Source organism: Trachemys scripta, chromosome 5 (genome assembly GCF_013100865.1).
Source record: "Trachemys scripta elegans isolate TJP31775 chromosome 5, CAS_Tse_1.0, whole genome shotgun sequence".
Taxonomy (NCBI): Eukaryota; Metazoa; Chordata; order Testudines; family Emydidae; genus Trachemys; species Trachemys scripta.
This window is the reverse complement of record NC_048302.1, coordinates 68,788,881-68,802,986: the sequence shown is the minus strand read 5'-3', so window position 1 is coordinate 68,802,986 and position 14,106 is coordinate 68,788,881. Positions and strand designations below refer to the sequence as shown.

Here is a 14,106-nt window from a genome sequence, read left to right as displayed (position 1 = left end):
GGGGGGAGGGTCAGGCTAAAAGCAGGGGACTGAGGAGGTGAGCAGTGAGCCACCAGCAAGTGGGAGTTCTCACTGCAGGCCTCAGGGTACCTGTGGCAGGGGAGAGAGGAGACAAGCAGCAGGTGGCAGGCTGTGGAGGGAGCCAGAAGATGGGCAGGGAATGAGGTGGTGAGTGGCAGACACATGGGCAGAGCCCCTCTTTGTGGAGGCTAGCCCCCACCTCCACCCCTTCTGCCTGTATGTTCCCCCAAGCAACCAGAGCCCCAAGATCCTCTGTACCTGGAGCCCCCTGCCCAGAGAAGCCCTGAATCTCCCCCCACACACACACCAGCCCAGTGGCACTCTGGGCTGGCTGAAGCCTAGAGTGCACCCTGACATCCAGAAGAGCTACAGACCTCCCTTCCCCAGACCCAAGCCACCCAGATGTTTTTCATTATTATTTGGATTTGTTATGTCAAAGCATTTTTAAATTTACTTCAGAATTGTTGTACAGACAACCATTTTTACCAAAAAAAACAAAAGACAAGAAGGTGCAAAGCATCTTAGTTATGTTTCTGTGCTGTTAGGTTAAATCAGGAATAGAGAACTGCATTATTTTTGAGTCTGCAAAAAAAAAAAAAAACCCTGGCATACATAAATTACAATGATTTGGATGTATAGATGTGCATATTACTTTATTAACTTTAGGAAAAAGTGTCAGTGGAAAAAGCACTCGGAGGCCACCAAAAAATGTATTGTGAGAACCGCTGGTTTGAACCAACACTTAACATTTTTACAATTCCAATGTCTGGAACATTTCTTTTCCTTTGAAATATCCAAGTCAAATGTCCAGCCCTTTCTTCTGTGAAATATGTAGTTCCACCCACTCCTTTCTTCCAAAACCCAGTGATCTGCTAAAGGCACATGCACAGTATGGTTACTACAGTACAAATGTGAGGTGGTTGTCTTTTCCAGTAATTGGACTGGGTAACTCTACAGAGAGACAGATATCAATCCAGCAATCAGAGCCACTTCTGTGGATCCTCACTTCATTGATTATGCAGGTGCACAAATGTGATTAGAATTAACTTTTGCCTCATCTGCTAAACCTCATCTGCTTATATGGTAGGATTCCACTATTGTAAATAAGCTGAAACCTTTTAAAAAGGAACATAAATAAAAGAATAATTATGTTTGAAATAGACTTTACTGGTAAACTTGTGCTTTCTCTGTTGCCATTGCCAAATACTGTAGATTCAAACACACTGCTGGGGTCAATGCTAAAGCCACACTACAACTTTAGTTAAGAAGTAGCCCCAGTTTTCCAAAACCTATTATAAAGTTCTCTAATTAGTTAAGTTGTGACTAAAAAGTTTGTACTCTTCTTACCTGTGTCAAACCAATGCAGCTATGAGGGAGTGAGAAGGATACTAGTGCAGCTTGCACATCATTGATAGAATCTGTAATTAGAAAATTACTTAGTACCATGATAATGTGCTAGTCAGCAAAAGCAGCTCAACTTTCAGATTGCAAGATGAGTTTTGTGCACTAGGAAATGTAACTGTTTCTTTCCTAAAAGTGAGAATTTTATATGGAAATCACTAAGAGTGAACATGGAACATCAATTTTTTTATGGTCACTTGTCAACATATAAATATACATCTTAAGTGTTCATGGGCTTCTGCATAGGGTAAGAATTGTTCATTTTGTGCACACACAAATGATTTAAGACAGGCAGACTTCGGCTGACTTTTCAGAAAGGTACATTTCAGGCTCCAATTCTGAAAAAGATTTACTCAGATGCTTAACTTTACATACTGTTCAGTGGGACTACACAGTGTGTAAAGTTAAGCATATGCTTAAGTCTTTGCAGGAGTGGGCCTTAATATACATTTTCCTATTTTCTTTAGGGTAAAATTAATTAATAGCCCTAAATGTTTGTTGTACAATAAAGTATATTGACAAAAGCTTTGCCCTCAAGAGGAATAAGAAACATCTATAAAGTTGAACCAATAAATTAAAATTGAAGAGAAGTAATAGTTGGTTAGCATGGCTTAATAGCAGAGGCCCCAGTTTCTGCCACATGATGAATACTGTAATTATCGTAGTTTAAAAGTGAAGTATTGAAGCTGCAGTTATTGAAATACAGAATTGTGGCTTTAAGCCATCAGTTAAAATTAGATGGTTGCATAGTAAAGCAACAATCAGGAACCAATACATTCTACCACTTAAAAGTAGAAATTACTTTTTAAAAAATGAAAATTTTGAAGAAAATCCATTAGTGTTTAATTATTTGCTAGCTGAATCATAAGCAATTCTCAAAGTGCAACAAGCTCAGCTGAAGTGTGCTGCTGAAATCTTATTTTTGTGGCCTTTTTGTTTACAAATTAGTTGATGCTTGTCTATAGGTAAAATTGCTTGCTGCTAATTTTCCTTTGGTGCAGAGGTAGACTCCCTACATAGTCACGTAAATTTCAGAGGGGAAAAGCAATGTGAATAATAGTTGCTAGCACATGGAATTAAAAGTCAAACAAAAAATGGTCATACAGAAATTTTTAATATGTTTGATTGAATCATCACAGTAATCAGTTTTTACTGTAATGATATGCAACTCTACCACACTATTATAAATAAAAACATTAAGATCAATATTAAATACAGCTCTAAGCAACATCACAGATTAACAAACTATGCATTCTTCATGAACCAGTAACTGAACAGTTTAAAAACAAAAAGATGCTGACACCCTCACCCCATCTACTACATCTGCTCAAATTAGTAACTGTAATAAGGCGCTGGAAATTTTACATTAGAAAACAAACCATTTTGTTGAACAGCACAGGCACACTTAGTCAATATCAGAATTTCTAATGTAGGATGACTAGATAAGTGTCAAATATCAATGAAGAAAGCATAGGAGGTAAGAACAGTGAACAGAGGTGCATGAGATCAGCACAATACAAATGTTGCACTTGGATCTACAGTTAAAACAAAAAGACAGCAGGGGCATGAATTATATGGTTTCACTTCATGCAGTGTGAAAGCAGAACTAGGTCTGAATTTATACAATACACACACTGGTGTGTCTTATCGTAAAGTTAGCAGCAGGGGTGGGAGTGGGGTTTCAAAGTGATTAAAAAACTTGGGTTGTTTTTTTTAAATCATGTTATGTTTATATCCTTCAACTACAAGATAGACCAACAAGTTTTAGCTGGATGATGAAAGGCAGCATCAGAGGCAACCTCCTGAACTGCCTTCTACAGGCAAGCCAAATCCTGCGCTCAGATCAGTTGAAATCAGGACTAGCCAGAGAAAACTAGTACACTGCTTCAGACTCATGTAATGGTTCAACAGCTGTAATACAGCATAATTTGACCCATTACATATTTGCTTCAATTAGAAAATTAAAGTTAGTTAGTTGCAAAACTGCCGTTTCAATAGTAGCTTGGTTCCCTGCTTTAGTTCCAAACCAACTTTTAAAAAGGGGCTGACCAGAGTGAGCACACAATAGGCACTGCAGAAAAGTAGTATGTTTTCTAGTGGGACCGAATTTAAACATTCATTAAAGTTTTATAATCAGTCCTGATTCAGAGAAGCACGTAAACACATGCATTACTTTTAAGCATGCTACTAGTCCTATAGGCTTCAGTGGGATTACTTATGCTAAAATTAAGCACTTATTTAGTGCTTTTCTGAATCAGTGCCCTCAAGACAACAAGTGCTAAAAGTAGCTAAGTTTGACAGACATTTTTTTAACCCGTTATTTGGTAGTTTTAGGGGAATATTAACATTAGGAGATCATTGTCCCTAATTTCAAGTTATAAATGTAATGAACATACCAAAACATGAATTTAATCTACCCACCAGATTTAACTGCCCCATGACTACTTTATAGTTTTCCTTTTGGGGACAATACTTTCTTGGGATGTTGCCTTTTCTTTGAGTGTGGTATTTTTTTTTTTAAACCTGATAGATAAACATGTTCAGCTAATGATTAAGATAGGTTTTCTCAAAAGAAAAAAAAAATGTTCTGAATCTGTCAGCCTGCTAAAGTGTGTGTTGCTGCTGGAGTTTAAAACCCACTCAACATTTCAAGTAAGTTTTTGTTTTGTTTTCTAAAAAGCTACATTTCAGCTGACGTTTCAGCCAGCACATTTCTAGATTCTTAAACAAGAGTCAGTCACAACAGCCCTAATAATTAATTCTATTATTGTTAAAACCCTGCAGTGTTTAAAAAGAGTATTTGTAGTTTTATTCTGTTTTGTAATAATAAACAAACGGACACCTCAAGGTTATGGCAGTGAAAGGGAGGCCTGAAAATGCTATTATGCGTGTGTTGGATCATGAAGAAGTCATTACTTTTTTTAAACTCTTCATCAAGTTGTAAACTTCTTCCCAACCCTCCATTATGTGTAGAGGATTTTGAATTACTCTATAAAAATCAATGGAAAGGTAGAATTAGTTACGTAAGATATTAACTGATTTGTATTTAATATATTTTAATCCATAAAAATATAAATAAAGAATGGTAAAATTTCAAGAAAAAAATATACATTTAGTGCAAGTTATGAATTACATTTCTTTCTTCAGTGTCAGCAGTGGAACATCTTTTTGTGGAAAAAAACCCTAAAGATGATTGATTTTAATTTAATGTAAAAAATATGTCCAGTGTTTCCGCATGCAATTACCATCAGATGGTACAGAATTGTTCCTGTTCTTAGTTATCAGAGTAGCAGTATTTTTTCCTTATTCTGCACAACGTTGGTATATGTCAGTGTTTTCAATAATACAAAAATTGCATAAGACCAGGTCACATTATTGATATATTCTGCAGCAAAAAAATTTCCTAGAAACTTGAGTTTCATCTATTTTTAATTTTTCTGAAATCGCAGCACCTAAGGCTGCAAAATTCACACATGCTTCATACAAGGTATTACCTGTTCAATCTGCTTTTGCTGAAGCAGATCCATACTGCCCCAAGCATTTCGTGATGTACAAACTATATGTTTAATGGCACAAAACAACTCCCTTCTTGTGATCAAACCTTGGTAAGTCACAGTACATCTCAATATGAGAAACTACTGCTTCCGAAGGGCACACCAATTTTGAAGAGGCTTTGTTACGGCTCAGGAGAGAGAGAGAGAGGGAGAGAGAGAAATAAAAGCTCTTCTGGAATGTAGAAAGGTGATGTGTAATAACTATATATTTAATGAGTTAACACAACAGTTTTCAATGGTAAAAAGGGCAAGACCTTGCAGTCTTCAAAAGATGGCTCAATTCAAGTGATCCCTCTGGAAACAGGGACTAACAATGCACCTCTTCAATACTAGGCTAGGGGTTGGAGAATTCGGTCTTCTGATCCAGCTTTCGCATTGCACTATCATGGCAGATCTGTCATCATGGAACGCATCCAGTGCAGGATAGCAGAGGTTCACTCTCCCCGTGTTACAGTGAGGAACATCACTTTTCCTCCTCTCCATACTCCCCCAGACCAACTCTTGAATGCCAACAGCACTGTTATGCAAAAATCCAGGTCTCATTTCCAACCACAGAAGAATCCCTCAGGCTAAAGCGTTGTACTGTTCAACAAATGAACCTCCTCTTCAGTTTCCTCTCTCTCCTCAGCTATGGGGTTCAGTTGAACATTATTGACGCGGGGTCTTGGTTTGCCGTCTGGGCCATATGACGGAGGATATCTTTTTTTGTTATAATGCCAAGGAGGCGCCTGAAAAGGATAAATAGAAAATGGCTATTACTCTAAAAGAGAAAAGAAATAGAACTAAATCTGTAGCCAAGTCCTTTTTGTTGACAGGAATAGACCAAATAGCCTGATTTTCTTGTTTAAATGAAAACATTTTATGAATAAAAATATCAAGTAACCATCATTTTGTTAAAAGAGAGCAGTGTGGAGGCACCAAATAGGATGGTCACTAAGCTGTAATCCATTTTTCATGATATGCAAGTAATGCAAGCAGAGTCCAAGCCCATTTATATTTAATTTTTTGTTTCTACAAAATGAAATTTTGATTAACATATGCCAACAAAAAAGTAACAAAGAACGAAAGAGGTATGAATAGGAAGTGATATTGATCCCACTTCAAAAAGAAAATATGCTCCAAACTAGCCACCAAAAGTCACAAATTGCTTGATGGCCAAAAACCAAGACACCAAATCAAACTATTTAAAAAAATTAAATTTAGAGGATCTTTCCAGGCTAACAATATTGGCTTAGTCTGGTATCTTCATAAGAGCACAAACAGTTGAGAGCAGAATTTAAGCAAAATAATCAACAGATGTTCTGTTTTCCAGTTTAGAACCTTACAAAGTAAACTGATAAAGAAACTACCAATTTTAATAGACTGTACACATTTTAAAATTTAAATGTTGTGCTCTTATGAAAAGGTCTTAATGGTGATTAAGAATAGAACTGTGTGTTATATCAAAAAGAGTGAAGCTGCCCTAAAGGATAATATCACAGGAGAAGCAGAAAGCAGAAAGCATGAGCTGCTGATCTTGTTAATCTGTTAGTACTTTTTGTTTTGTTGTTTTAAAGGAGGCATGAAATACTTGTGAAATATTAAAATAAAATGTGAAAACAATTAACATGTTTTGCACATAAGCAGCTACATTTGGAGGGCAGGTTTAGTACAGATACAACAACTGCAGAGCAACCAACGTCCAAATTAAGATATTTTCTAAGTGATAACTAACGTTAGATCACAACATCTTAGTGTAATACTATATTTAGATTAGGAAGGCACTAGTAAAAATATTAACAAGCCATTCAGCGGCTTAGGACATAACTAGACATCTTAGGAAGGGACACTGATTGCTACAGATAGCAGCAGCAAGACATACAGTGCATAACAAAAATAAAGGACTGCTCTTTAGAAGCATGCAGACACATGGGGCATAGCAGAGGAAGGTCTAATGCTACACTAAGTACAAATTACATTCTGGTTTGGTTGTCAGAAAACTAAATAGATGTTTTTGGCTTAATCAACTACTTAAAGCTGCCAAGATCTGACAAAGAAATATTTTAAGTTTTAATACAAAAGCATCTTAATATGTATTAACAAAAAAGGAAAAGGAAAGAGTTTCCGAGCTTGGCCTTTTCCCATCTGGCATAATATAATCATTTCCCATCCTTTCAAGAATATCAAATAAAGTTTCTGATATTTGATCTCTCTAACTTTCTTTTAATGTTGTGATTAACAGCAAATTTTTAGCTGGTGTAGCAGTATGTCTGTATTAACAGCTTAGTTTTTACAAATGTTTTACATTAAAATCTCCTTAATACAAATTATTGTATTTGTTGTACAGGAAGATTTTTGTTGTTCAGCTGATGTCATTGTAAGAGAACACTGAACAGTTCACAAGTTTCATGCTTCCTGACTTCTAACATGTCTAATTAGGAGATCTGATATATCTAATCACCAAGGGTTCGACGTGCTGCTTTAGTTGCTCGAGATGCTCTAATATGTTCTTCTTTGTGATGATCCCCAAGACAATCCTGAAACAGATCATGTTATGCTAATAACTGTGTGAATCAAATGAAAAAAAACTTCCAATCATAATGAGAAAGGTTTAGAGTAGAGTAAAATGAAAAAACATGGACTGCAAGAATGCTAATAATGAAGTAGTTAAATGAAGAGTGATTTGACAATCAGTACCCTTTCAAAGAAATTGTTAGTTCATTTTCTACATGGCACAAAAAACGCATCTTTAACCTTAGAGTAATATATTCAAATATGGATGTAAGTTTACCATTATCACATTCACCTGCCTGAATATCCATTCATACGTCTCCCAGTTATAAAAAATATTGGAACTGAAATTTACTTTAACTTCCTTCTTTCAGCAGTTACTTCTAAGCTTGTATAAACATTGGGAGCTAAAATTTTAGCCTGTCACAGTAGATGACCAAGACTAAAATCAAACTATGGATTTTAGAAAGTCAAAGAAATAGTGCGTTTGAAGCTACCCTATGCAGTAAAATCATTCTGAGCTGTAGCACAGGCCATAGTGGGCCTAATTCTCCACTCAAATCAATTTTTAATCAGGAGTGGCTCATTGAATCAATACATTAGTGTAAATCAACAAGTTAAACCTACTCTCTATGCACCCCAATAGTCCTTAATTTACCATCACAACTATCAATTAATGCAAGCTTACTAGTCCAGACTGTAACATGCAACAGAGAGTCCTGTGGCACCTTATAGACTAATAGATGTATTGGAGCATAAAGCTTTCATGGGTGAACCCACCCAATACATCTGTTAGTCTATAAAGTGCCACAGGACTCTTTGTTGCTTTTTATAGATCCAGACTAACACGGCTACCCCTCAAACTGTAACATGTTATTGTTGCACAAACTAGTTTTAATAAAATTGTTTTGCTATAGTTGTTAATTATAAAGCAAGGTTAACCAAGCAAAACTAAAGGCTGCCTTTTGAGACCATATTTGATATACAGATTCTGTTACCAGTTTTCCTTTTGCCAAAATTTAGAGTACATTAGCCCTTTCTGTCTACCTGACAGTTTGCTACTGCCATTACCCGAAGCATCACGAACTAGGTTTAAAATTTGACCTGTAGTGAACACTGAGCTCACAAAGTAACAAGTTTACAAGCTGAAGCAAGAGGACAAAAATGGTTATTGTTACAACGCAGCTGATTAGTGAAGCATTCCACATTTTCCACTAATTTATGCTGAAAGCAACCGTTTAAAATTCATAATAGTGTTTGACTTTAGTTTTGCTTGGTTAACCTTGCTTTATAATTAACGACTATACCAAAACAATTATTAGGTTCCTGTATTTGAGCTCTAAGCTGCAGTAGAAGCTACTTATAGTACTGAACAGCTCAATATAAATATTTCTCCCAGAAATTTTAGCATTACAGATTTCTTTCCCCAAATTGGGTTTCAGGAATGTAATTAGACATGTACACTGACTTAAAATTGATAGTGAGAGTCCCTTACCCTGAAGTAGAAAGGCTTTTAGGAAGCTATTTAAGTTTCAGAAAGTTCCCACTATTCTTTCAGTACATGCATGTATTAAAGAACAAATTTGAAGCAAATGCATTTTAATCATGCTTCCAAGTTGGCATCATCTGAATAATGCAATTTAAAAATAAATAATTCATAGCAGCAGTCCATTTGCCAACAACAAAACAAATAAACCCTCCACCCAAATATTTTAGTTCTCAAGTTTATCCTCCCACAGTCATTCATGCTAAACAACATGAAATTAGTAAGGAATACTCCACTTCTTAGGTGTCTACTAAATGTATACTAAAGGGAAAGCATGACAACTGTGTCAGAGATTGCTACATTTAATTATATTTCATATATTTCACATGGAAGGTACGTGAAAGCAAAGTGTAAAGTAAATGAACAGTCCCTCAGAAAGAGGAGCAGTTTATTTTAGAAAGTAGGCAATTATAACAAGCCTTTAAACAGTGCAAAAGTTTATTATTTATTTATTTAGCTGACAGATCATGATATGATGACAAGCCCCCATAGTCCCACTCATATATACAGTCTTATTCTTAAAGTTATATTTTTGAAGTATGTTTTGAAATTCAGAAAACAAAAATGGTTCTGGCTTGAACTTTTAAAACTAAGTAATAGCAACCTGGCTCCTAATATGCCAGAAGCAAAGCTCTGAGGATATTTTAAACCACAGGCTTTTAATCTCCACTGTGAAACGTGCAGATATTGATGATAAATGGGCACATTTTCTTTTAAAAGTTTGAGAGCCTTTTTTTTCCCCATGCATTTGCAGATCACATATCTACAGCTGAAGCATTCAGCACAATGTGAACACAAAAATACAAAACTGAAAATCTGGGCCTCCTATTGTGCCTCACAGAAGACCAAATTTGTTCTAGACAAATTCTGTCTCTTGCAAATGCAATTGAATTAACTGTGTGTGCAGAACTGGGGGCACTGATTGAGAGACTATTTAAAAAAATGTGTCTATTAATACCTGGTATGCCAACGCTGCAAATAAAAACCCATGGCTGGCCCATGCCAGATGACTGGGGCTTGGGTTAAGGGCTATCTAATTGCAATGTAGACACTGGGGCTCAGGATGGAGCGCTGGACCCTGTGAGATGGGAAGGTTCCAGAGCTTGTGCTGCAGCCCGAGCTGAATGTCTATACTGCAATTAAACAGCCCCGTATCCTGAGTCAGCTGGCCTGTCCAATTGCAGCCTAGACATACACTTGGGACATGAGGAAGAGAAAAACCTATAATGAAAGTGACAGAACTCAGACCCTCGGTGGCTTATGGGTATTGCCCTTATTGGCAGTGCCAGAGGGATCAGTTCTAATCCCATGGAAGTCCCTGGTCCTGGGAAATATTCCATGGCCTGTGTTACACAGGAGGTCAGACTAGATTATCATAATGCTTCCTTTTTTGGCCTTAAAATCTGAAAAAATATCCTATAACCATTTTGTATTTTCTTTAAAACAAAGCATAATGGATTTGGATTTATAGTGTTTATGTAACAGAATATAGATATTTTTACATGGATGGCAATGGAGAATTACTTTTTACTTATTGGTTCACAGTAGAAAGAGGAAGCTCATTACAAGCTTTCAGTGTAGTAAGTTAGGTATTCCCATCCCCTGCCTCACGAGGAAACCAGTGGGAATAAAAGAAAACATCACATTATCATGCATTTTATACCTGTTACTTCAAAATAGAAAAATAAGGCTGTATAAAGGTAAAATAAACCAGTTTGATTCCCCCCCCCCCCCCACTATGCTTTTGCTCTCCGCAGCCCATTTTTGACTGGTCGCAAATGGACAATGTCAGAACGGGTACAGAGAAGGGGGGCGGGGGAGGAAGTGAGATGAAATGAGCTTTTCCCTTGAATTTGCATGCAATTTTAATTCTTAATGGTTATTTGTCAATTTACTATTTCATTCTGATAGAATTTTTTGTTTCAAAGTTGTTCCTGTTGGAACAATTGTAGTGAGTTGCAGCTTTTTAACTGGCATTTCCAGTCTCTCACCAGCAACTGAAATTGACCAGAAAAGTTCAACTTCTGGCTCAGCTACAGGCTGTCCATTGCAGAGGTCAGACTGCAACGAGGTCATTAAATGTGATAGGCCTGAATCACATAGGAATTAAATTTAAGTTGTCAGCATGTTACACTAGTCACCAGTATTACATCTGACCAAACGAACAGTGTTTCTGCTGCTGTACTCACCCATTGTGTGTTACAAGGCATTGCCTCAGACCCAGCTTGCGGAAAATATCCACCACTATCTCCATTGGTGTGTGATCTGTCACGGTGAACGGGCTCATATCAAGAATGCTTCTAAGTTTCAAAGGCCGAGGACTTTCTGCTGGAAGTGATGGAGTATGCTGGGCAAAACAGACTCTGGAACTGCCAACAATACCTTCCTGCTTCTTTCTAGCACTTTCTATAATAAAAGAGAAAAAAATCATTCTTGGATTTAAAGGATTTAGTGCAACTTGCAAGTTCAGTGAATGGCTCTTTTCTCTCCAATACATGCACTTCACAGAGACCAGCAGAAGAGACATCAGACTATATGACTTTCAGTCATACTCTGTCTTTAATGTAATATAGTGACGATCTCAAACATGCATGTTGGCATGCAGTGGAACAAATCTTTACCACCATTTGGGCAATATACATGCTATTTAATAATGTCTTAGGCAGTAGGCAGCCACTATCTGTGTAGTGCACAGAAACAGATGGGTTTCATAAGAGAGGACTGTCTCAATAGTGTGCACTCTCATTGATGGTCTTATTGTTACCACATCACTCCGCTGCTGAAGCCAAAGCACATTCCTATGAGGGTGCCAAGGAGATTGAATGGGGTGCTCATATGACACATGAGGAAATTTCATTTCAATATTCCAAGGAACAAACTATTCATATGGAAAGTCATAAAACACCATCAACTGAGCTTCAAATCTGGAGTAGGTAGGGCACATTGAAAGTTTAGAACATTCTCCTTCCCTGTCACTCCAAGAGAACTTTTGGAAGCCTAAGGAGACTTAATATACAGTAAGTGCCATTAAAAAAAGTAAACAAATATGACTTATTTCCTATTGCTTGTTTACTACACTGATATATTTGTGCCATACCATGGGAATGGTTTTTTGTTTTGTTTTTAAATAGTGGCTGCTGTATACATTGCGTGGGATTTCCCTCAGTACAATAAATAACTTTCGTTTACAATAAAAGGGAGGAGGAGAAGATCTATTGTGGAAGAAGCACATGTCTGACCACTGCATGGAAGAAACTGCACTCATGTGGTGATGCTGCCAAGGTTTGTCATGTAATGTTGGGTATAACAGGGGTTTTAGAGAGCATGTCCCCTTTAAATATATTTCCCGGGGGGGGGGGGGGAGTGCTGATTGTTGCAGAAGGAGGAAGTGCTATTGGTGGTAGGGGGAGCAGGAGAGGGGAGAGCAACAGGGTGTGCGTGTCTGGCGCTCCAGACAGAAGGGCTGCAGCAAGCAGACTCTCACAGAGGGAAGCAGCCAAGAACCTCCTGAAGCGTGGGAGGGACACAGCTGCCAATCGGGGACACCCCATGACAGGAGCCAGGAGAAGCACTGTGCCAGGGAGGAATCGCCCGACAAGGACAAATCAGAGCTCTTCCTGTGTATGTATGGTCACTCTGGGGGGTTTGGAACAGGTGCGCGGAGGGTGGAAGGGACTTTCCCTGCATGCGCCTTCTCTTGGTCAGAGCTACCTGCAGAGCAGACTCCATCTTGACCACGAGGGCGCTAAAGTTACACACGTTAAAACTGATCAAATGTTCTCTATTTGTTCCTATGAATCTGTGTAATTTGCTTATTTGTGCCAAATCTTCCTTCCCTTTTCAGTCTTCCCTCATTTTTGGACATAAGCTTCCCTACTCACATCATTTCCAAGAATGGTTCGTTTGATATACAAATTTAAGACTGAATAATTTCCACTGTGTAATTTAGATGGTAAAATGAATCTTGCCTGAAAAAAATACTCTTATAAAGATAAATATCTTTGCCTGTAATCTAGTATTAGGTATTCCAAACGTAAATGAAAGACAACAGTTTGAAATTAAACTTTCTTTTACATTTTGAGGTACCTAGTCCTAGATTACCGGCATCTTGATAAGAATCAAATATATATAGACTTTGAATTCTGCCCCCTGCACAGATGAATTTCACTTAAAGTGAACAAATTGAAAAAAATGTTTAAAATAACTTATTTTCCTCTAGTCTTTCAGTTACAGGGAGTATTTGGTGTTGACTATAATAATAATAATAGGTACAACATTTTCAGGCATAAGTGTTATGTCTCTTTAAATGAATAATTTTGCTATGTTCCAATTTACAGCATGTACATTCAAAAATATTACACATCAAATCACTATATTTAAGCGGGTTCAAGCCGAGTGTGGTGTTCTGATATGAAACTGACTAGAAAAATCAATTACAGTATTAGACATTTACTGACAGTACACCTTGTCACTGTAAAAAAACCTACCTGTTTGACATGGCTGTAATGCCAAAACTGGTCTAACCTTTCTAACTTTTGAATCAAAATTCATAAAACAGCCCAAGGGTTTATAGTAACGTATACAATTTTATATTAAGTTTGAAGTCAGATTCAGGTGGCCTTAGAGGGGTGACTCAGGCAATATTTCCCAGAGAACTCTGCAGCATGAAAATGATGATAATGGGGCTGTGACGAAGCAGAGAAACCGCCAGCCAGCACAGCAGGGGTTCAAGAAAGCCTTTGGGCCCAGTTAGCCCCGCCCCACTATACCTGCAGCCAATGCCAGGCCTGAGGGGATAAAAGAAAGAAGCCTGGCTCAGTTAGGGGCTGACTGATGAAGTGGCAGGAACTATCTTTCTGCCTGAAGGGATGGAGGACTGGTTTCCCGGCCAAGGGAGACTGCAGTGGAAATCCCCAGTACGGAAGGTAACTGACTGAGTGAACCACAAAGACAATTGTGGGACTTGCCCTCACCAGCTTGTGGCTGCTCCACCGAAGGAGCCTGGGACCACAGCAAGGTGCGATCTGGACCCCAGAGGGAATCCTGGGGGATGCAAGCTGCCCAGTAGACAGACTAGAGGGGCCACATCCCAAA

General features: G+C 37.8%; 1 protein-coding gene across 8 annotated transcripts in view; it reads right to left on the bottom strand.

Moving 5' to 3' along the window:
- Window positions 1–2,515: 2,515 nt before the first annotated feature.
- CLCN3 (chloride voltage-gated channel 3) overlaps window positions 2,516–14,106 on the bottom strand; it is a 136,423-nt gene continuing 124,832 nt past the window's right edge. For 3 of the 8 annotated variants that reach the window (XM_034770734.1, XM_034770733.1, XM_034770736.1), the window contains 4 exons: window positions 13,782–13,799; window positions 11,202–11,418; window positions 7,417–7,492; window positions 2,516–5,704 (listed from right to left, as the gene is read on the bottom strand). In XM_034770734.1, coding sequence (XP_034626625.1) covers window positions 5,546–5,704; window positions 7,417–7,492; window positions 11,202–11,418; window positions 13,782–13,799 — 470 coding nt within the window. In that variant the 3' untranslated portion in view covers window positions 2,516–5,545. The remainder of the gene's footprint in view (window positions 5,705–7,416; window positions 7,493–11,201; window positions 11,419–13,781; window positions 13,800–14,106) is intronic. The other 5 variants (XM_034770735.1, XM_034770737.1, XM_034770739.1 and 2 more) reach the window with 3 other exon arrangements.